The sequence below is a fragment of the Lissotriton helveticus genome, chromosome 1_1 (genome assembly GCF_964261635.1).
Source record: "Lissotriton helveticus chromosome 1_1, aLisHel1.1, whole genome shotgun sequence".
NCBI classification, from domain to species: domain Eukaryota; kingdom Metazoa; phylum Chordata; class Amphibia; order Caudata; family Salamandridae; genus Lissotriton; species Lissotriton helveticus.
Genome location: NC_136057.1, coordinates 78,772,229 through 78,796,268, shown reverse-complemented (window position 1 = coordinate 78,796,268; position 24,040 = coordinate 78,772,229). Strand labels below are relative to the sequence as shown.

Genomic DNA, 24,040 nt, shown 5'->3' with positions numbered 1-24,040 from the left:
ACTTAAAATTACATTAAAAAAAAGGGAAACTAGAACGCAAAATTCTATAACGTAACGGACGTAAAGGGAATACATAGCGTCCGCCATTTTGAAATACGTTACATTTAAAAATATTTAGAGTTTATAAACATAAAAATACACATGTATTAAAAAATAATACTTACCACCGGATAAACACTCACACTCACACGGCATCAAATATGTTACTTCACAAAATAATATTTTACTCAGAAAGTACATGAAAAGTACACTATCCAAAAAACAATAAAATATAGAATTAAAGGTTCATTAATATCACATTTCATACATACTCCGCACAATTTTTAATTTTAGCTACACAAACAACACAATGACATATCAGGAAAAATCGAAAAAAATTAAAGTCACAACTAAAACAGAACTGCAAATTCAAAGTTACATCCACATGTGCACTTTTAAAATACATTGACTAACACTATTCGCATATTTATTTTCACACGGAAATAAGAATAAAAAAAATTCAATAAACTGTTAGACAGGTTCATATAAACACTGCATCCAATAAAATATTGAAATTTTATCATTATACCATTACCATAATCCAATATTTACATAGGCGCAATAAATAATACGATCTCCAAATAAAAAATAGAGTTGAATAAAATAAATAATAATAACAAATAATAAAGACAGGAGAAACACTCACTGTCACACCACATCAAATGTCCTAAATCAGAAAATTATCTTTTACTCACAAAGTACCTAACAACTACAGTAGCTAAAAAATACCAAAAAAAAGGTGAATATGTTCATTAATATCACCGCTAAAGTAACAGTCGGAAAAAATTGATATTCTTACCTAAACAAACAACACAATAAAATAGCAGAATAAATAGGAAATAAGAATACATACAACTACAAGAAAAATGCTAACTCAAAGAGACATGAACATGTGCACTTTCTAAATATGTTGGCTAACACTATTCGCATAGTTCAATTCACACGAAAATAACGTAAAAAAACATTCAATAAACATTTCATAATCTTCGTATAAACACTGGTCATCCACGAAAATATTTACTTTTTGTCATTATCCCATCACCATAATAAAATATTGATATACTCGCAATAAATACATGTCACTAAATAAAGTACATACAATGCAAGAACATACATTAATGTTATACACAAAAACATAAAATATTACAACATTTCACATCCGAAAAATACATAGGCTAAAAATACATACCCATTCGACGAGATAATAAATTTTAGGTACGTAATAATTCGTATACAAACAATATATTAATTAAATATCAGGTGTCAGAAACATATACATAATATATCAATTTTACAAACATTTCATTTCTTTTACATTAAGTGAATACGCTATTACAAATTAATTCGCGAACACAACATTGAAGAATTTGTAGAAAAACATTATTATACATTCTTTATTTTAAACACACTATCAATAGTAGATTCAATAGACTTTAAACATAAACATTCAAATAAAGTCTTACCTGTTAAACAACGCGAAAACAGCACTGCAACAAGAACACGCCTTCCGCACACCACCATTCTCGATCTTCTGGAAAATTCCCCGGTGACGCACGCCAATCGCAACACTACGTCAAAAACGTAGCGCTACGATTGGCTGACAAAAATGTCAATAATAAATATAGAACACGGAAGTCTAAAGAAAAAAAAAAAACTAGACTGCTGACCTACTAAACGTAAGTAGCGTCAAGGGGACGTATTGCGTCCGCCATTAAAAAATTAAAAAAATTAAAAATAATTATTTACGTAACAAAACACTACACTAACACACACAACACACACAAAATACATTAACAAAAACAGACATACAAATAAAAAAAATTATAAAAAATAAAATTAATTGCATACTATCATACACGCAACACCACTCATCCACGCAACACCACTCATCCACACAACCCCACACATCCACGCAACGCCACTCACACACGCAACACCACTCACACGCGCAACGCCACTCACACGCGCAACGCCACTCACACGCGCAACGCCACTCACACGCGTAACGCCACTGACACACGCAACGCCACTCACACACGCGACGCCACTCACACACACAACGCCACTCACACACGCAACGCCACTCACACACGCAACGCAACTCACACATGCAACGCAACTCACACATGCAACGCCACTAACACACGCAACGCCACTAACACACGCAAGGCCACTGACACACGCAACTCCACTCACACACGCAACACAATTCAAACGCGCAATGCCACTCACACACGCAACGCCACTCACATACGCAACGCCACTCACACATGTAATGCCACTCACACACGCAACGCCACTCACACACGCAACACCAGTCACACACCCAACGCCTCTCACACACCCAACGCGAGTGACACGCGCAACGCCACTCACACGTGCAACGCCACTCACACGCTCAACGCTATTCACACGCGCAAAGTCACTCACACATGCAACGCCACTCACACACACATCGCCACTCACACACGCAACGCGACTCACATGCGTGCGCAACACCACTCACACGCGCAACGCCACTCACAAGCGCAACGCAATTCACACACGCAACGCCACTCACATACGCAACGCCACTCACACACGCAACGCCACTCACACACGCAACGCCACTCACACATTGTGGGTGCAGATTGTGGGAGCAGATTGTGGGTGCAGATTGTCGTTGCAGATTGTGGGTGCAGATAGTGAGTGCAGATTGTGGATGCAGATTGTGGGTGCAGATTGTGGCTGCATATTGTGGCTGCAGATTGTATCTGAAGATTGTGGCTGCAAATTGTGGGTGCAGATTGTGGATGCAGATTGTGGGTGCTGATTGTGGGTGCAGATTGTGGGTGCTGATTGTGGGTGCAGATTGTGGGTGCCGATTGTGAGTGCTGCTTGTGGGTGCAGATTGTGGATGCAGATTGGGAGTGCAGATTGTGGATGCATATTGTGAGTGCATATTCAGAGAAAACTCAGCAGCACCACCAACATTGCAATGCAATAGGTCTCCTTTTAACGCAAATTTGAGCTATAGGCCTTGTAAATGGAAAAACCTTTTATTTATGTTCCAAAAACAACAACGCAAAAATAAAGGGCATTCTCATTTACAATGGTAATAGTTCTGACTTGCGATATTGCGAGACCTATTGCATTTTCAATGCTTGTTCCCTTTGGCACTTAGCGACCAGATGGCGAAACTTGTAACTGATGACGCTAAGGTCCTGCTTGTGGGAGATTTCAATTACTGGTACCAAGACCCTCATGAAGGGCCACATTTGGCTGAAATTACTGACCTTCTTATGAATTTAAATTTCACTCAACAGATCCAGTTCCCCACCCACCAAAAAGGGCATATCTTGGACCAGGTCTGGATTAATGGCATGAACATTTCCACTCCTGCCGTTGCACCTTGCACTTGGTCTGATCATCACTTGTTGAAATTTGTAATTAGATTCCCGTCCATTGAGAAACGCAGCACGACCAAAGTCGGCCATGCTAGGAAATGGAACTCTGCAAATAAAGAAGACTTTATTTGCACGCTTTCTGACACTGCCCCGTCTCGTGGGACAGACATTGAGGCTACAGAAGCGAATATCTCCAAATGGCTTTTGAACGCCAGCGATAAGCATGCCCCCCTTAATAGGCTAAAATCAGCTTGCCGTACCGACGCACCGAGATGGTTCTCCTCTGAGCTTAAAAAACAGAAATTGGTGTTGCGCCGATTTGAAAAACAGTGGCGATCGAAATACTGCCCAGATTAAAAACTCACTTATATTGCTGCCAGGAAAGAATATAAGAAATGTATCTTGACAGCCAAAGCCAGCCATTTTTCTCCACGCATTATTAACTCCAATAAAAATTCCAAAGAAATATTTAATATAGTTAATGAACTCTCTAATCCAGAGAGAATTCTATCAAAGGCTTTACCATCCCAGGCACTGTGTAATTCCCTTAATGACTACTTTATCGATAAAATCACTGCCATTAAGGCCAACATCCCCAAGTACACACTCACTTCCAGTCCCACTGTTCCGCTTAAGAATAACAATACATTAAGCCACTTTCCTAGTATTAATAGGGCAACCCTCCAAAAACTTTTAGCGAAGATTAAATCAGGTGCCCCTTCTGACTGATGCCCCCCCCACATACTCAAAGACTGTCTCACTGCCCTTCCCGGCCCTGTACTCACCCTTCTGAATGAATCTCTCTCATCGGGCCAAGTCCCGATGGCTTTTAAGCATGCCACAGTGGTACCACTGCTAAAGAAACCAGGAGCTGATCCTACGCTTTTATCAAATTACCGTCCGATCTCCTGCCTCCCGTTTTTTGCAAAGATATTAGAGGCCCATGTAGCTAATAGTCTTTCTAACTTCCTGGAGGAATCCAAATACCTTGATCCTCACCAGGCAGGGTTTTGAGCGGCCCATTCTACCGAAACCGTCATATTGGCAGTCTTGGACACTCTCCGGGATCATGCTGACAAGGGCTCCCCTCAAGCACTGGTACTCCTAGATCTATCTGCCGCCTTTGACACGGTCGACCACGCTATTTTGGTCGACCGTGTCAAACTTGCTGGCATCCTAGGTGATGCCGCTAGCTGGCTCACCTCATTTCTAAAAGATAGGTCCCAGGCGGTTCGCCAAGGGCTCTTCCTTGCTCCCCCACATAAAATCACATGTGGAGTTCCTCAGGGCTCGGCACTTTCCCCTCACCTTTTTAATATTTACATCTCCCCCCTGATTCAATCCTTGAAAGAAAGAAAGGTGACAGTCTTCAATTACGCTTACGACCTACAGCTGTTTTTTAAGAAAGATGGTTCCCACAGCTCTGTTGTGGATTTTCAGGCAACAATGTTACATATACAACAGTGGATGGACCATAATCACCTTAAATTAAACCCGGGAAAGACTGAGCTCGTTCTGACCGGGGACAGCCATAAGTTCTGGGGCCCACATTATTGGCCCCCAGAGCTGGGTCCGTCACCTTCCCCTTCTACCTCGGCCAAAACACTGGGAGTCTCCCTCAATAACGAACTCACACTGAATTCTGAGGTGGGCTCAGTGATCTCCAAGTGTTTTTTCCAGCTGCGTAAGATCAGAAAGATTCACCGCATCTTTACTCATGATGCCCTGATCCAGATTATAACTGCCACAGTTCTGTCACATTTGGATTATGCCAACTCAGTATATCTGGGTATGCCACTCTACCTGTTCAAACGGCTGCAGCTGGTTCAAAACCAGGCAGCACGGTTGGTCCTTCGACAACCAAGATGGCAACCAGTTACGCCTGTGTTAAGGAAACTACATTGGCTCCCTATTTCTCAGCGCAGTGCCTTCAAAACAGGCTGTCTTGTATTCAAAACCTTGCATGGTAAAAGTCCCGCATTTATCAACAGCCTGATACACAGACACACTCCCATACGAAACCTTCGTTCTGCCCATCTCTCACTGCTCACTATTCCAACCTTCAAGCGTGTACGTCAATGAGGCTGCAGATTTGTGGTCCTCGCTCCTAAGCTTTGGAACTCCTTCCCCTTGGAAATCCGGTCCAGTACTGACATTATGCAATTTGGAAAGCTTCTCAAGACTTGGTTGTTTCTGCAAGCGTACAAATAGTTATTCTGGTAGCTAACTAAGCTGTCAGTGCCATGAAGCCACCCGGTGTAAGTGCGCTCTATAAATACCCATTAACATTAACATTACCATTAATGCGGAGAAGGCGTTAGATTGGGTGAACTGGCGTTTCCTTCGCGCGTTGTTGCACAAGATCGGACTGGGCCAAAACATGATTTCTATGATCATGGCCCCTTATCTCTCCCCGCAAGCTAGTGTTCGGGTCAATGGGCAGCTTACAGAACCCTTTTCCATACATAGGGGTACGCAGCAGGGTTGTCCCCTGTCCCCTCTGCTATTTGCCCTGGTGATAGAGCCTTTAGCAGAGATGATCAGGCAGAATGCGGACATACATGGTCTCACTGTTGGAGGTCAACAGAACAAGGTAGCACTCTTTGTGGATGACCTTATCCTCACACTATCGCATCCACATATATCTCTCCCGGCGCTTCACACTCTGCTATAGTCCTTTGAGCTGGCCAAGGGCCTTAAAATTACCCATGATAAATCTTGGGCTTTAAACCTCACGATCGCAGAAGAGGAGATCCCAGTCTTGAAGACGCCCGCCCCTTACCAATGGGCCACGGATCCCTTCCCTGGACACATGGACTCAAGTCAATTGTCATAAATGCAAGAGAACGGTCTTGGAGGACCTAAAGGGGTGGAAACCCCTAGCTATCTCCTGGCTGGGAAGGCTTAACGCCATCAAAATGTCGATACTCCCTAAAATCCTGTATCTATTCCAATGTCTCCCCACCCCTATCCTGCAACACCAGATACAGGGCCTCCAATGAGATATAACTAGCTTTATTTGGGGTGGGCGTAGACCACGATTCTTCCACAATATCCTCATGATGCCGCGAGACAGAGGGGTTAGCGTGCCCCAACCTTCTGGAATACTAATGGGCCTCTCACCTCCGCTTTGTCTCAGAATGGACAACCACTGAAAGTGAAAAGGTGTGGTTTCATATGGACAGGATGGTAGCTGGGCATACCATTTGGGATCTAACGTGGCTCCACCATATGGCGCGCTCTTGCAGCGCCTACTAAAACAGTCCTAGATACATGGGATAAGGTAGCCGTGCATAAAGGAATAACGACCTTCCCCTCCCCACACCCCCCCATTGCAGGTAACCCACTGTTCCCTCCAGCTCTCCACTCACAAGCATTCGCCCTATGGTTACAGGGGGATTGCAGAGTGATCGGAGACCTGTATGAGGGGGCACTCTTAAGACGTTTGTCCAGTGCAGGGACGAATTTCATCTTCCACTGGAAGTGGGACTACAATATGCACAGTTGCGGCATTGGGTGTCTTCACCAGAGATGCAACAGGCCGATGTCCGGCCATTCACGCCCTTTGAGCAACTAGTCCATTCTTTCGACGACTCGAAAGGCCTTATTTCTCGAACATACCAGATCCTACAGCACCCTCCGTTGCTAACTACACACCCATTTCAACGCCAATAGCAGCGGACATCAACTACGGAAATCACACCTACACAGTGGAATCACCTATGGCGGGACATTCCTAGGGTCTACCGTAGCATCTCACAGAGGGAAAATGCATACAAAATTATGGCACAATGGTATTACATGCCCGCTCGACTGCACAAAATGTTCCCTACCACGTCCCCCTCGTGCAGGAGGTGTTTGAATGCATCTGAAGACTTCTTTCACATTTGGTGGGATTGTCTGCTCCTGACCCTGCTCTGGAAGGAAGTCCTTAGTCATATTAAGGAGGTACTGGGCTTCCCTCTGCCTGAGTCCGCAACCACGATCCTTTTGGGCCTTAAACCTGATAACCTAAAAACGCTCACCCGCAGCGATTGGATTATAGAACTTCACATGCTCGGGGCAGCTAAGCAACTTATAGCAATATATTGGAAAAAAGCAGAGACTCCCCCAATTGTTGCTTAGTTCATGCGCTTATGGTATGTAATAACCATGGAATATTTTTTTACAGCGCGACTGCAATCAAGTGACACCTGCTTCATGGTCGTTTGGCGACCCTTAATTAAATACCACTGTAAAATAAAACATGCGCGCTACCTGCCCTCTAAACTTAGAATGCTACGACTCTTTGAAGATGGTATACTCCCACCAGATCCCAACAGGCTCCTCCATAATTAGAACAATCCTGCACACCACTCCTTTCAACAAACATCAAGGCCTCCACTCGCAACACCAGGCACCACCACGCACCACTTCCTGTCCGTCTATCCAACCGCCCTAGTTGCTTTGTACCTCGCCTTTCTACTATCTCCTCTTTCTTTTTTGACCCTTTCTGTCCATCTACCGCTATCCACTTTTATATGGGCTTCTTCCCCGTGTTCACGATGTTATTTCTTTAAAACAGGTCCTGAGACTTCTCACAACACTCTAATATTGCTATATATACACACTGTGTCACGCGGCCGGCCCAACAAGGGTTGTAGGTGACATGCTGTGTTCCAATAGTTTACCAATGCCTTTTTATATTCTGGAAGGCACTTGAATGAAACGCGGCCGGCCCTGCATGGGTTGTGGGCTTAACGCTGTGTACGTATGGACCTAGGTTCTATTCTTCATCAAGAAAATAAAACTGATATAAAAAATAAAAAAAACGTCTATCTAACAGTGATCAGTATTGTACAGTGAGGGGATGTACCAGGTAATGGTGATCCTCAGGAGTCCAGTATCTTACATGAAAAAGAGGGTGGATAAGCCGCTCTTACGTGTTGCCCTCAAGCTGGGCCTTAGGACGGGGTAATGACACTGGTTCCGTCTTCCTTTCCTAATGCGGGCTTTCGGTGGTGTTGGGCAATGTTCCCATTGGTGGTATGCAAAAATCTTACCTGGAGCACATGTTTAATGCAAAAATTGATGACCAGAGTACTGATAACAGTACATTTCCTAGAAATCAGAAGAGTAATCAAAAATTTCATTTGTGTTCTAATTCAGACAACATATTATTAACAGTTTTAAAATCCCATTAGTCAGAATATGTACTTGAGGTGATAATATAATTTAAATAAATTTTTAATACATATGGTATTTTTAAAAGTTCAGTGGGGCCAAATACATCATATGAAACCGTATCCCAAACTTTTCAGTCAGGAATTGCTGTAATGTTCACATTAGACAGGTATTTTTGTTCATGATGAGATGACGTATGAGGTTTCAGCACCAAGTTCACATTTGATACTGCAGAGCGTTCTGGGACATAGTGTCCATTCACGAGCAAGAAAAGGGCACTCACCAAACCTATCCAAAAGGGTAGGGACAGTATTCCAGTTATTATCCAGAGTTGTAGCCATGGTGAAACTAGGTATGTCTTTTTTAGGAAAATATAAAAATCATGAAGTTGTCTTTTGCAAGAAACTGGAGCTGGCAGTGACTCAGGTTCACTTGGATCCAGAGAAAACGTGTCAAAATCGATGAAGTAGCCAGAAGCAGCTCGATCTAACTTTGGTAGCTCAGAAGGTTTTGTTGAACTGGAAGACATCTCCTGTAGAATCGTATGAATGTAGATGTCAGTGGTAGGCCAAATTGATATCTTTGTTTCATTTGTATTTTGTTGTTGTTCAATTTCAAGTAGAACTAGTTCCATTTCATTGGTGGAAACTCCATTACTTTGAATTGCAGACTCTTTCAATGTTATAAGGCTTTCTGTCTAAACTTCCTGCGATCCATGTTCGGTATTACTCTATCCCCCACTCCTGGAATTTGAGCATGCGGAATATTGTTTGCATCTAACTTGTAGGAGTACAGTAGTGGAAAACCTTTCCGCAAGGCTTTGGTGTTTTTGAGTGAAGCAATAATAGCTGCCATTATCTGTTCGTCCATTCTCATGCTAGAACGAGTGATTGCAGCTAAGTCAGCAGTTCGTACTGCCCCTTTGTGGCTTCATCAGCCAATGAATTCCCTTCAAAGTGAGTGCCATCATGTTGATGACTCAGCTTGTGTATCTTGTGAGATCTCAGCAAGTCTGTTTTCAACTCTGCCACTTGTCCCCAGAGCATTTAATGCTTTATTTTGCAACCTTTTAAGTCTTTAAACCAATTCTGTACCCAATAGTGAAGATATTCATTGTAAGGCTGGACACAGTAAAACGGTACTGCTAGGATGTAACTTGCCATCCCGCATATATCATTTTACAATCACACAAGCTGCACTGTATTGTCCTTTACTATCTATGGCAGACTGGGCAGATCTATCAATGTAAATAATGTATTCATACTGATCTAGAGGCATTATTTCATTTGGGAGAGGATATTCTCGTTTGTATTGCAGAAATACTTGTGTTTTTAATATAGACTCAAATTTGTATTCTACATTTGTTGCAGTGAGAGAATTAGCCCATTGTATCCATCGCGGATGTAAAGCTTTGGCGTTTGGAATGCTTGCCTTTGAAACAGCCTCTAAGGCCGATACCGGAGTTACACCAATGATTCGTTTACCTTGACCCAGTGCTCTCTCTCACTACAGCAGTCTGTATTGATGTCAGAATTGTCTCTGTAGAAGCAAAATGCATTTCAGAATTTGTGTACAAGTGCAATGGATACTGTTTCACCTTCATTGAAGGTTAGGTAAGTGTACCCTGATTGACTGGATCACCAAATTTGTGGTACGTACACGTGTGTGTAGGTGTTTTGAAGCTATCACGTTAGCCTGTAAGGAACAAAGGATATCCATGTGTTCCTGTATCCAATGTCTACTTGAAAAATCAGGTCTGATTAAATTGTGGAAAAGGTTTTACTTTTTCAGCGTAATCCTAAATGTACGTTCTGCCATAATTTAGGAATCCCAATATGGATTGTTGGTTCTTTAGAGTTTTTGGAGGTTGGAGTAGCGTGCCCTTGTCTGAGAAGTTAGCTGCTAGGCTTTTCACTTCACTTAACAAATCGTATCCCAAAAATAGGACATTGAGGTGGGCTATTTTATGATTTTATAAAGTTGAATTTGTAGCCCTCGAAGGCGAACGCCAAAATTATGTTGCTCACCCTGGTCAAATGGCGAGAAAGCAAAAGACACACAAATGATGGACGGAATGCAGAACAAATCAAAACATTCATCCCCAGTCAAGAGATCTGGGTTAAATCTATTGATATTTTTCTCACCAAGCCACCCCAGTTTAGACCCATCTCTATGCAAATCAGTCTTGACCCTGTGCCTCATGGGTACAGTACAACCCGAACTACCAAGCCAGGTCGTCCCTGGCCTGGAAACAAACACCCTAGGACCGGTTTCAGGGTTTCACTCCTCATCAGCCAGGCTTGCTTGCATCCAGTGGCATAGTGTCAGTCAAAACACTTTATTCAATTACTTAAAATCATAAAAGACAAGTAAAAACATTTCATATCAAATATATACAATCAGTGCTTTCAATCAATTATAAAATATACAGTAGGGCCAAGATATACATCGTAATTTTATAAAACAGCTAAAAATCAGGTAGTGATACTGAGGAAGGCTAATCTTTTGTTATTAATCCGAGCAGCAGCCACCAAAAAACTAGCAACACAATAAATATCGCGAGTGCTACTTAACATCTGCAAATAGATCAAAGCGGGCCTAACTTGTAAAAAACCCGCCTCTCTCAAGATTGGGACTAAAAAATGTTTCCGGATCTCAGAGTAATACTCACAAAACATAACAAAGTGCATCGTGTCTTGTATGGAAAAGTTATCACAGTGGCATGGGATAGAATTTTCTGTTTTACCCCATGTAGGAAAAACGCCTAGGGTTAAATGAATTAAGTTCAAATGAAATCTAATCAGAAGCTGGCGATGAAATGATCTAGTTACAATTTTTAGGTATGGTTCTAGTGAGGGAGTAGTTAATAATACATAATCAGCTTTAACACACGGTTTCGTCAACTCCTGCACCTCCCGCTCCATTTCTAACATATTCAAAAAACTGTTCTTTGTCCCGCTTACATCCTCTCTTTTAATACATTCTGGTGATGTGTAAATCTCAGGGCGCCCTAGCTTAGTGAACATCGATCATACTTACACAAGCCATGGGACCCTATTTGCCTTATCCATATATACACAATCACTTAGCATCAGATGGTTCAGAGCGATTTCTTCGTTTAGCCAAGTCTTTAACCAACAGATCAGTGGGGCAACTTTCAACTGATCTGTAACATAGCCTAAACCTAATTCTGTATGTAAAGAAAAGGTTGGGGTAGATTGGGAAACTGCTAGGAGTGATCTTAAAAACGTATTTTCCGCCACTTGAATCTGATCCTGGGAAGTATAACCCCATACAGATGCACTGTAAGTAGCTATGGCCAAACATTTAGATTTGTAAATTTTTAGAAGTGCCTCCATTGGTCTTGCCCCCAGCCGCTTAGCAAAACCCATGAGTGCTGAAGTAGACCTAGCTACAGCATTGCTTTTAAGCTTCTGTTGTGGTCCCCAGGTTCCTTTTTCATCAAAGAGGACCCCGAGATATGTAAAAACTGGGACCTTGGTCACCTCGTCGCCATTACAAAAAAAGGATTTTAACTTTGGATTCCTACTGCGGACCCCTGCCACCATGACATGTGATTTCCTAATATTTACTTTCAGATCCAAGGACCCCATGAAGTCCCCAAAGGAGTCCAGCAACCTCTGGAGACCAAGGCCATTACGTGCCAATAAAACAGCATCATCCACGTACAGGAGAACCGGAATAACAGACTCTCCTATACGCGGGACATCCAAAGTGGCCCCCCAAGGACTTCTTAGGGCAATAATGTATAAAGTAAAAAGGAGGGGGTCCAGGATACATCCTTGCCTGATGCCCCTCTTTGAGCTAAAGTGGCTAGTGCATCTTCCCTCCCGAGTAACCCTGACTGACGCTAAGAGATTCTGATGTAAAACTGCTAAGACATTAACCAGTGGTGGGTCAATACCTATTTCCCGCAAGATTGACCAAAGTTTTGTCCGATTTACCAAGTCAAACACTGAGGAGAGGTCCATAAAACCCATATACAAAAGCCCTTCTTTGGCCACTGTGTATTTGTTTATAAGGAGCTGTAAATTCAGACATTGGTCCAGGGTGCTCCTATGCTCTCTGAATCCATATTGGAGGTTAGAGAGGACCCCTCTGCCATCTAACCAATCCCTAAGTTTATGCAGAATGACTCTACCCAAGATCTTTACTGCTGATTCTACCAAAGAGATTTGTCTATAGCACGAGGGGTCCCCTCAGTGGCATAGTGAGCACGGGACCCACGTCCGGGCACACTTAGGGCGAGGAAGCAAAAGACACACAAATGATGGATGGAATGCAGATCAAATCAAAACATTCACCCCTAGTCAAGAGATCTGGGTTAAATCCATAATTTTTTTGCTCACCATGCCACCCCAGTTTAGACCCAACCATATGCAAATCAGTATTGAGCCCGTGGCTCATGGGTACAGTCCAGCCCGAACTGCCAGGCCAGGTCCTCCCTGCTCTAAGTCTGGGAAAGTCTAGCTCAAAGACCTGCTACTTTCTTCTTTTTAAATTGAGATTTTGATTTTTGTTTATCTTCTTTATTGATATTATAATCCGAGGTACGATGTGTGTCTCTAGATCTTGTCCATTCTTCTTGTCTGTGTTCTGACCGTCCTTCTCTCTGCGTTTTTTGATGAACCTTGAAAGGATTGATAAGAACGTGTATCAGTATCCTGATACCTGTCGGTTTTTTAATGCTATCACGATATCTAAGGTTGTACCTCCTTTCGGAGGGCTCCTGTTGAGAAGAACCACTGCTTGATTGTGATCTATTCTCTCTATTCTTTTGTTTTTTTATTAGCCCATTTCTTCTTGGAGGAATCAGGTGCTTGCTTATTGTTGTCCTTTTCAGGACCACCAGGGACGCACTGGGAACCAAAACCAGCCATGGCAAACTGCTCAGCCGGCCCCCAGTAGTGGGGATGGGGGATGCGGCCGAGCTGTTGCTAGGTCCAGTTTCAGCTGATTTTGTTACAGGCAGACGATATTGCCCGCCACAGTAACAAAAACGGCCCCCAGGGGCTCAAAATTGCCCCCCCCCTCACCCTGTCGGCCCCCAGAGGAAATGCCCGGCGCCTTCTACGGCGAGTCCCGCTCTGAGGACCACCCATGAGTTGAGATTTTGTTGCTCTAGCTCCCAAACTATCTTGACCTAATTCGGCATAGGTATTTTCCATAATTTACAGTAATTCATGTGCCTGTTGTAAAGGAGTGAAATCCCTCAGGTATTGGCATATTGCCACTGCTGTTGCCTCCCTTTTATGCTTGCTAATGTAATAATTAATACCTGGGCACATTTTCCTAACAATTTCATCCCTAAGTTCAGAGCATGTTCTGTTCCATACTCATTCTGTATTTGTCTTAATACATCTGGTATTACTTCTATTGAAGGGATACCATGAGTTCTGGTATATATGGCAGCAAAAACTCTATATGGGGAGCAATTCCCATTGGCAAGCAGATTGTTAGCATTCTGTGTTTTTCTTGGGGGCTTCTGTGTGGTAACACTGCCTCTAACTGTGTGATTTTCTAAGCTATCCAGAATGGCATTTGCTCATGTCTAGTGGGCATTTTACCCAGAACTGCGAGTAGAGTTTGTGGAGTTATTTTAGATGCAGACCCCGGAATTTATCCGGCTTGTGTAGCCCTTGTTGGCTGAAGTGTGAGTGTTCTCATCAGGAACTGTGTCAGGTTTCTATAAAGGTTTATTATTTCTTTGTGGAGCAGATGTAAGTCAGCTACTGGCATTGTGTCAATGTCGGGATGCGATGTGTCAGGTGCCAGGGCCAGCCAGGCCACTCTGTCTTTGCCGAGCGGACCAGGTCTTATTTTATCTCTTGTGTGTGTGGGAAGGCACCTTTAAACTAGTTTATGTGCTTCTGGTAGGTGAGCTGAACTTCAATGTCCTTTTATGGACAGTATTCCTCTGGTGTTTCATCTTCAGTCTAAGATTGAAATGTATTTGTGATGCGCATCTGCTCATGGGAATTTAACCCATTAATAGAATACCTCAGTTCTATATGATTTGTGTGCCTCAATCATGAATGTTACTACTGTCCCACCTCCAGCTGTGACTTCATAGTCTGCTAGTTTTAAAGTTAGGGCAGTTCTGACATTTTCTGAAATGTTTATTTTGCCTTCTTGTTCTCCTTCCTCCACTGCATTCACACATTGTGCTGGTGCAGTGTTGATAAGGTTTGCACAATACGAACTATTTTCAAGCTGAAATAAACCTACAGTCAATACATTGGATATGCCTACTCAACTGTGGCGGATTTTCCCTTCCCACTCCAGACGGCTCAGGGTAAATGTGAGTGGGGGCCTCTGAGAAAGCATGACTGAACTACTCAGATTTGAAAGTTGAATAAGTACCAAACCAACATTGGTGGCAACATATTGTGTAGTTCCTAAGAACCTATATAGGATCTGCTCGTTTAGACACCATAGACTGTGGGATTGGTTTCCAGGCTGATTTCAGACACCCCCCACTGGGTACGTTTGGCTATATACCAGCTAGCTCACAGTGCTAATGTAAAACTCCTCTTACCAAGGAGAGAATAGTTCTTGACAACTATCGAACAGGACAACCCTGTCCCATCAGGGATCGTGGAAACAGTGAAGTACTTATTGCTCAGTCACTTGTGCTTACTTTGTCTCGGAAAAATACACAGAATAAATGATGGGGACATTTTTCAATAAGCATTTATTGAACCAGCGTCATTCTAGTGTAAAATTAACATAGGTGGGCTAAAACAATCATACAACAGAAACAGATATAAATGTTTATAAGCACCAATAGGGTAAATGGATGGTATAGAGAAGAGAGATCAATGACTTGACATATTGTGCATCCTCCCCTACCCCAAAGTACTTACTGCAGAGACACACCCACCTACCTCCAGTTCTTCTCCAGGCATTGGCAGTGGCACACTATGACAGTTATCCTTCCCAGTTCTGGCCTTCTTCACTATTGGCAAGCAAGAGGATAACATTGCAATATGCTCAATTTGCCACGCTAGTGTTTGTTGAGGTAAGCCAGGTTCACGCTGTGGTACTGGAGGCTAAACAACCCATAATAAAAAGCATCAAACAATCCAGTGGGAGGAACACCTTAAAAAGATTGCTGGTGGTGGTAGTGTTGGTGAGAGAGGAATCCGCTTCGATCACAGTGGAGATGATGAAGTAGTGTAGGACAGCTTTACAGCACCAAGCAGCCCAGCTCCCGGCAGTGTGCCAGCATCAGCTACCTCCAAATGGTAAAAAACTCAGATGCAGACGCCAATGCATTCAATGATGATTCCCCAAGACGCACATTGAGTCTCCCACCTCCTGGTTCAACTTCTGTACAGAAGTCTCCTGTGTGAGTAGCACCATAAATGAAAACAATAATCCAGGCTATTATTAAGGGCCTGTTCAGCCAGGAGGGACCCTATAAACGCAACCACCCAATGGCATGTTTGTACAAAAGGAAGCTGGCTAAAATGTTGGCGCTGCAGCTCCCCTCTCTCTTACTTTTGTGGAAGGAGTTTGAATTTTAGACATTGCAACTGCCATCTGCCTGAAATGGAAGGTTCCCAGCCGCATCTATTTTGCCAGAGTTGCTGTTCCAGGGCTCCATCATGGCATGCTGCAATTTGCAGCAGAGTGCTGTTCACACTATCCACTTGACGAGAGAGATGGGGAGCACTTGTCAAGCAAGTGATAACATGTGTATTACTGCACACTTGAGCTTTTTTTGTGGGGGTTAAGCAACAGTTATCTGCAGGTCTCAGCACTGAAGAACATTTTAAGGGCATTTGGCGGCATGCAACAGTAGCTAGGTTCGCCACGGAAAAATCCCTTACCACTGCAAACATCTTGGAGGACTTTAACCGCAAGGTGTTTGAATGGCTGTGACCCAGAGGCCTCATAATTGGATTTGAAGGCATGGAAAATGGGAGTAATATAGTCAAGGCCATGGCTGATGGTTGATATTTCAGGGTCTGTGTTTGGCACATTGTATCCACCTGATTGTGCAGGACTTTAAAAAACAAATTATGTAGTCAGCAAACATTTGATTTTAACCTGTTTTAAAACAGAAACTATGTCTATTGTCTAAATACTTGTGTGATAAATGAAAGGCTAACACGTTTTATAATCAGGATGAACAGAACAGCAACGTCCACGCCATGCTGGTTTTAAAATATATGACATTTTATATTGTGTTTCATTTAAATTCATATTTTGTAATTGTACTGCATTGGTTTTAATTAACTGTGCAAAATAAACTTACTTACTTACTTGCTAGTCAGCAACATATTGGTCACCTGCAGAAGAATCTGCACTCATTTCAGTCATTCTTATAAGGCCAGAAACATTTGAGGATCAATCAGTGTGCTAATTGAGTACCAGTTAAAGTCCTCATACAGGAGGTGCTAACACTTGGGAACTCGACTGACTACTTGTTGCAACGTATGTTTGAGCAGCACACACCAAGCAATGACTGTCTCCTTCAAAGAGATGGGGATGCAACTGGGAAAAGCATAACCATACAGGTGGACAAATGGGGGTTAGTCAAATGCCTGACACAAATGCTACTTCCATTTGAGGATTTTCAAATGGGAAGTCAGAAAGGAGGATAGTACAATGGGGCAAACCAATCTGTTGTTGCATCTCATAAAAGACCAGTTGAAAAATATGTTGTTAAGGCTCGCCTGTGTGAACCAAGAAGCGTATTGGTTGGTTGATGGCTTAATCCGTCGCTTGTCTGTCAAGCCAAGAGAGATCGTGTCCTCCAAAGTGTACATCTGTGCCACAATACTTGATCCACAATACACAAAACTATGGCCCACTTTTCTCCCTTTTTTAGAAGTGAATGTGTTAATCAACAAGAGGTGGATTGTTCAGCAATCGAGAGACCTGGAAGAAGAATGGCTGAACATTAGAGTCCTGGTCAGAAGTTCTGGTATGCAGTGTGAGAAGTTAGCCTGGCATATGATGTCCACTAGCTCTAGTGGGCACCTTGCACCAGTCTAATTGACCCTTATTGATGGTGGTTGTAACGTCAACCTTATAGAAAGTTATCCTAGTGGTAGCATGAACCAGCAGTCTTCAGGCTAAGACTTCAGTAGGCGAGTTAAGCAAGTTGTTTTACCATATATAATCCCTTGAGTACCAAATGAAAGGACACCACACAAGGTATATATCAAATATATATGTATTTAATCTAAACACAACCCCTCTGCACTCTTTATGAGGTCAGAGGTAAAAATACAATACAAGTCACACAGTTAATATACGATAAATTGCACAGTATACATTATGCCCTAGGGGCCTCACAAACCATATACTAAGAAAGTGGTATAAGTACCAAGTGAGAATTAGAAAGCTGCCTTTGGGCCTTTGGAATAGCTGGGGCTACACTAATCAACCAAATGTTAGGAAATAGGAGGCCCACGTGAGACGCGTGCAGTGTTTAAACACACCCGCGGGTAACCATTGACTTTCTATGGAGATCGTAAAAGTTACAAAGTTACAATTTAAGGACACTTCCGGATGGACTAGGATGAAACCCTTTTAAACTAGGACACTTCGAGAATCAAGACCCACGGGAGCACCGGAGTACTCATGTTACCTCACCCAGGGAAGCCGGGCGCATAGGTGTCTTTTCGTGTCGGGTTTCGTCGTCGTTTTCAATGGAGAGTTGCAAAGAAGTGCTGCAGGTGACCAGAAGAAAAGTGTCTGGGTGGATCCAAGGGTGGATCAGAGATGTGTAGAACCTAAAAACAGAGGGGACAGAGTCTGGGTCACTAGCCAGTGACCAGGAAGGAACCAGGCAATGTTGGGTGCTTGAAGGTGAAGAAGGTGAGTTTATCTCTTCAGCCACAAGGTCCAGGAGGCATTGATGATGACCAGGTGCTGGATTTGAGCTGTCCCGCAATTGATCTAGATGACTGTGGTGTCGGTATCTGGATTGGACCCAACAAGCCTTGACAACCGCAACCCACACAGGATGTTGAGATTGGCTCTGTTGCAGACCAGCAAGGTCTGTGGCACTTCTCCTTTTCAGGGAAGCTGGAGCAAGCCTGGAGTAACCAGGAAAGCAAGTTAAATTCAAAGGAAGATCTTCAGCGGGCTCACAAGCCAATGGGCAAGGAACCGGGAAGATGCATCAAGCTCAAATGCAAAGGCGGGGCCCATGGGACACTCGCGGAGTGTGGGGGCCTGGGCTTCAGTGCAAATGATGTTTGGGCTGGGGCTTCTTGTACCCCAATGCACAACTTACTGAGGCTTCAGGAAAGGAGTGCAGGTAGCAAAATGCAGGATGTCCAAGATGTCCGGTCCCATGTCTCTCGTGTCCGCCACATGTCTCAGCTTTGCTGTGGATGTGGGTCGGGGTCAGAGAAGTCTGGAAGTCCAGTTCTTGCATCGCAGAGTCTTCAGGTTCCAACGGGAGCCTTGAAACTGCAGACCGGCAAAGTTGCTGTTGGTGCCTGTTTGCACAGGGTGGTCACTCTTTGACCACAAGGAAGATGTCGTCCATTTTCCAGTCAGAATGGAATGTCGAAGGTCCAAGATATGTCTATCAAAGATTCGTCCAGGATAATCTAAAGTCCCAGGGACACAGCTCCTATACTTATACTAAGAACGGGGGCTGGATTACCGGACTAGGTCCCTCCTATGGGTGGACCTGAGAAGGGGGTGCACCAGAGCTGGGGCTGTGTGCCCCTGCAACCGGTTTGAACTGATCTATGCATGGCCCACCTTGTGTGCCCCAGGCACTGTCTAAAAGCATTCACTGAATGCAGCCCACAGTGCCCCAATACACGGAACGTGGAAAGCTGTTGCACTCACAAAGTATATTAAATTGTAAATGGTAAAAGGTAAATGATGGTAGTATTCTTATAGGTGCTCAGGATGATCACCTCCTGGTCCGTTGGGGTGCTGGAATAATACTGAAACAAAGCCTTACTGTGAGCAAGGACAATCACTGAGCACTCTTGAAAGCGTCTAGGCTCGTTGAGTAATTATTCGAAATGTAGTAAATCAAATGATCATCTTTAATTTGTAGTTCATTGATTCATTAATTTCTTCATGTTTTGAATTGAGTAATAACAGTTCATCATATTACGTCATATGAGTCCAATTACATGAAGTTGACCAAAAATCCAACAAGTGACATATTCAAAAAATCCGTGATGACATTATCCCCAATGCATTTCGTGCGTAGCACTTCATCAGGGGGAATCTATGAAACAAAATATCAAAACATATATTTGTATCGCTGAGTCAAGAAGAACAGGAATACAACAACTCAGTTTGTGATAGTTATTAAGCATAAACCCCCACTATGTGAGCAATGTGACAGAAAATGGGATAGAACTCATGTAATCAAAAAATTGAAAGTTAAAATAGAGTATAACACTAAGTAAAGGAAAAGGTGCCCAATAAGAATAGGTGAGAGCAACAGGTAATGCATGACAGTCTAAAAGTGGAAAGAAGCAAGTGGCACTATACAGGGGCTCACAAGGGTGACCCAGTAACCAATCTGGTATGTACCTAAAGTACATGGAGTCCATTATATAGACAAAGCAGACAGACTGGGGACCTGAATAGCAGGTTCCCAGGCCAACTAAGTCGAAAACCAGCAAAACACCAGGACAAAAAGTGGGGTAATGATATAGTCAGATTCCACCTTCCTACATGCAGCCTTCAACCTTGAAGTCCAGCGAGCGCAGTGCTGTTGTCACACATCAGCCAAGACCAGCAACAACAACACAGGCAACAGCAATACCAGGAACAGAAAATGTGGACCCAAGCTTTGCAATTGCTTGGTTTAAGTAGCAGGGCTTAAGTCAGTCGAAGTCAGAGGCAAAGGCAACAGAGGTTGAGCAAGTAGAAGCACCAATGACCATGCAAATGATTGTCCAAGTCTATCTGGTTGACCCAAAAGAAGCCTACGTGGACTGAAACAAATTGGATCAACCTCTGTTCGCCTAGCCTTGCCTGAGCCAAGCCACGCCACGCCCCGCCAGACCAAGTGCAGCGAGCACGGAGCAGCCGAGCGGAGCGGAGCCTGAGTGAGCTTGTGCGAGCCTGTGCAAGGGAAATCACGGAGATTCACGGAGAGGGTGCTCCGTTTGCGGACGCGGACGACCGCCTTCATCTATCAGCGGTAAGCGGAAAGCGGGAAGAAACAATACCGCATATCGCCACAAACCCCGTCTCCCGCCCGGATTTCAGCCTGCGGGGGGGGGGGAGGCGGAGAGCCGCCGGGAGCCAAGAGGGACATAAAAGGCATAAAAGGCATAAGTCATAAGCCATAAGAGGGGAACAAACGACGTACTAGCTAAAGTCTGCGAACCCACCCTGCAGCCATTCAGCGCCATCCAGCTAGCTCTTAGCCCTCACCAACCCTCAGGCAGATTTGAACATTTAGCTGGAGCAACAAACCAGCAGAAACTGCAGGGGGAAACAGGGAAAGAGGGCTCTAGTAGCGTAAGGGAGGCGCCTAAGGGCACCAAGGAAGAGCTTCGTAACTTAAGCACCTGTCCAAAGAAGCTTAGTTCAGCTGGGAAACAGGTGATTCACCAAATACGACAGACAGTGCAACCGTGGCAAGGAAAGCAGAAGGAAAGCTGGCGGAAGGCAACTAAGGCATCTAAGGCAGAACAGAGGTAAGTGATTAACCTGTAAGAAAGTAAATAATTAATAACTAACTGTTACACCTACTGTTACACCTACATTTATACAACAGTTTTGTACCAAGAAATGGTTCCTAAAAAAGGGACAAATCTACGTACAGGGGATGAACAAGGGAGGAGTAAATCAATGGAGGGCTCAAAATCCCTGGAAGAGAGCCAAGAGAGTCAAGTATCATCCTTGGAAAATAGTAAGGGTAAAAGAAAGAAAAGGAAAGTTAAAAAAGTAGCGAAGAATGCCCAGAAGGCAAAAAGAGGTGGCAATCAAATGACTAATAGACAGAAAGAGAACGCGGGTGGGACAAAGTCCATAAAGGAGTTTGTGGGCAAACACTATAAATCATTGAATCCAGCAATAACATCGGAGATAGATGAAGAAATAGTGGAAATTGGCGGAGAAATTGGTGAAAACCCAGGCAAACCGGACGAAAGTCAAAGTCAAAGACGGTTAGAAAAGGGAGAAATCCACGAAGAAGTCAACCTGGATAGCAAAGAGGAGGGGGAGAACTACAACACCATAAACCTGACTCTGCAAAGCCAAAATCACCAAATCTCGGCACCTCGACTATCATCATCACCCAAACTGTTCTCACAGTTGTCACCAGGAATCGAAGGTCATAGGGGAAACGAAGACCATAACCAGAGTGGTATCTGGGGGGGCGCGCCAGATCAATTACAGCCGCTCTACCCATTGCAAAAAACATCGACTCATCAAGAGAGCATAAGGTCTAGCATCCCAGTAAACCCCGTCAGAAACACTATACAGGATTCAGTGATCTCTGAAACGCCTACATCTTCGCTGATAGAGTTAATCCTGTTACTTCAGAAGGCACTACAAGGAATCCTGGAAGTGAGTCTCTCAAACAACGGATTGATGAAAGCTCAGAGACAACATCTAAAGAACATAGAAGAAGAACTAAGAGAAATAAAGAGCAAAATGCCAATCAAGGTAATGACAATGGAGACAACCACTTCGAGGGAGAAAAGTGACATGATAATATTAGAAGAGGAAAGTAGGGTATCTCTGGAAAGAGCTCCCCAACCCGCAGATCAAACAGCAAAGGAGGCAGAAGAGTCTGCAGATAATGTATACATATCAAGAAGACCGATGCTTATAAAAAAGCGCGGGGGGTATGTCACACGTGGGGCCGCGAACAGGAATGGAAAAAACAGGCAACTGAAACAAGTAGGGAAGAGTAAAGGGAAGAAAACAACGACGAGGGTGTTACAGTCAGGCTTAAATGCGTCGGCACCGACCTTTACAACAATTAGACCCCTACATGTAGAGGCAAAAGCCCCAAAGACCCCAAGGACCCCGAGAGTATCAAGGAAAAAGCAGAGACGCATGGAGGCAATCGAGATCCCCACTTCCATCCGTACGATGAAACAGAAAGTAAGGCAAAGAGACGACCGAGTCACAGAACAAAGGACAGTAAGATCGCAGGTACAGGAAGAACCCACCATGAGAAAGAACGGACGGCAAATAGGGAGACCAATCACTTATCAACAGGCGCTGATAACAAACACGAATCCTCATGAAAGAGATAAGATCAATTGGTTATTTCTGGACCTAGTACCAGCTGGTAGGAAAGAGAAGCCGACAGGAAATCCCAAACCCCTAAATAGGGCACTGATTTTGTCCGCATTTGAAAAATGCGGCAGCCTGAGAGGGATTGGGACTAAATACCTACAGCAAGTTGGGTTTGTAGAAAATAGGAATGGAAAAGAGGTAACAAAAATGACCCTTCACTCAGACCTGGTAAAAAGGGCAATCCAGAAAGCCTCAAATGAGATATCTCAACAGGGAATAAGGATCATCCCAGAGAGGGAAATAAAAACCTCTAATGATAATAATTTCCTAAATCAGCATGCCGGGCTTCAGAAGAGGCAAGTGATTCTCTACAGAGAAACAGAAAAGGATTTAAGCCGCCTGAACGTTGTAATAGACAACACTAGGAATGACCTCTCATGGGGTAACTGGTCGTTACTTAGTAACCCAAGGGGAGAAGTCAACGCAAGTAATTCATTTGATATGGAGGACGAAGGAGCTTTAAGTGATGTTGAATAGGACGGAGGGGGGTCGCAAGATCTAGGTCTCTTATCCTGGAATATAAACGGGCTAGGCAACGAGCAAAAACATGAGTATTTAAAGGAAGTTATAAATAAAGCGGACATTGCCTGCCTGCAAGAGACCTGGCTATGCGACAACACCCCTACATTTGATGGATACGTCCACATACAGCAGCCAGCCACAAAGAAAAACCATGGACGGCCCTCGGGGGGGCTGCTGACATTGATATCAACAAAGGTTATGAGGGATATTGAACTGCTGAATACAAAATGTAAATGGGTACAAGCATGTAGAATTGAACTTATGAAGGTGGAACAGAAGTATAAAATGATAATCGTAATGAATGTATATATGCAGTGGGATAACGGGGAGGAGTATGAAAGGGAAATGAAGTGTTTTAAAGAGGACGTAGACAGTACCCAAGAAAAATATCCCGCAGAGACAATAATAATAATGGGGGATTTTAACCATAAACTAAATCCAAAAAAGGCAGACCTTTGGAATAGGGAACAGTTAGAGGTGTATGGAATAAACCCGGCTAAGTTCCCAATGGGGGAAATCTCGAAACAAGATCTTGGCCTAGTACACACCCTAGGAGGTAGGGGCTTTCACTGCGTAAATGGGAGGATAGAGACAGACTCCCCAGCAGGAAAGACATTCATCCAAGGGCAACAGAATTGCCCAATTGA

General features: G+C 43.6%; 1 protein-coding gene across 1 annotated transcript in view; it reads right to left on the bottom strand.

Annotated features, from left to right (window-relative positions):
• LOC144758651 (uncharacterized) overlaps nt 1-24,040 on the bottom strand; it is a 290,698-nt gene that overhangs the window by 137,548 nt on the left and 129,110 nt on the right. Inside the window, exon 4 of the mRNA XM_078646440.1 lies at nt 8,468-8,525. Within this exon, the coding sequence (XP_078502566.1) occupies nt 8,468-8,525 (58 nt within the window). The remainder of the gene's footprint in view (nt 1-8,467; nt 8,526-24,040) is intronic.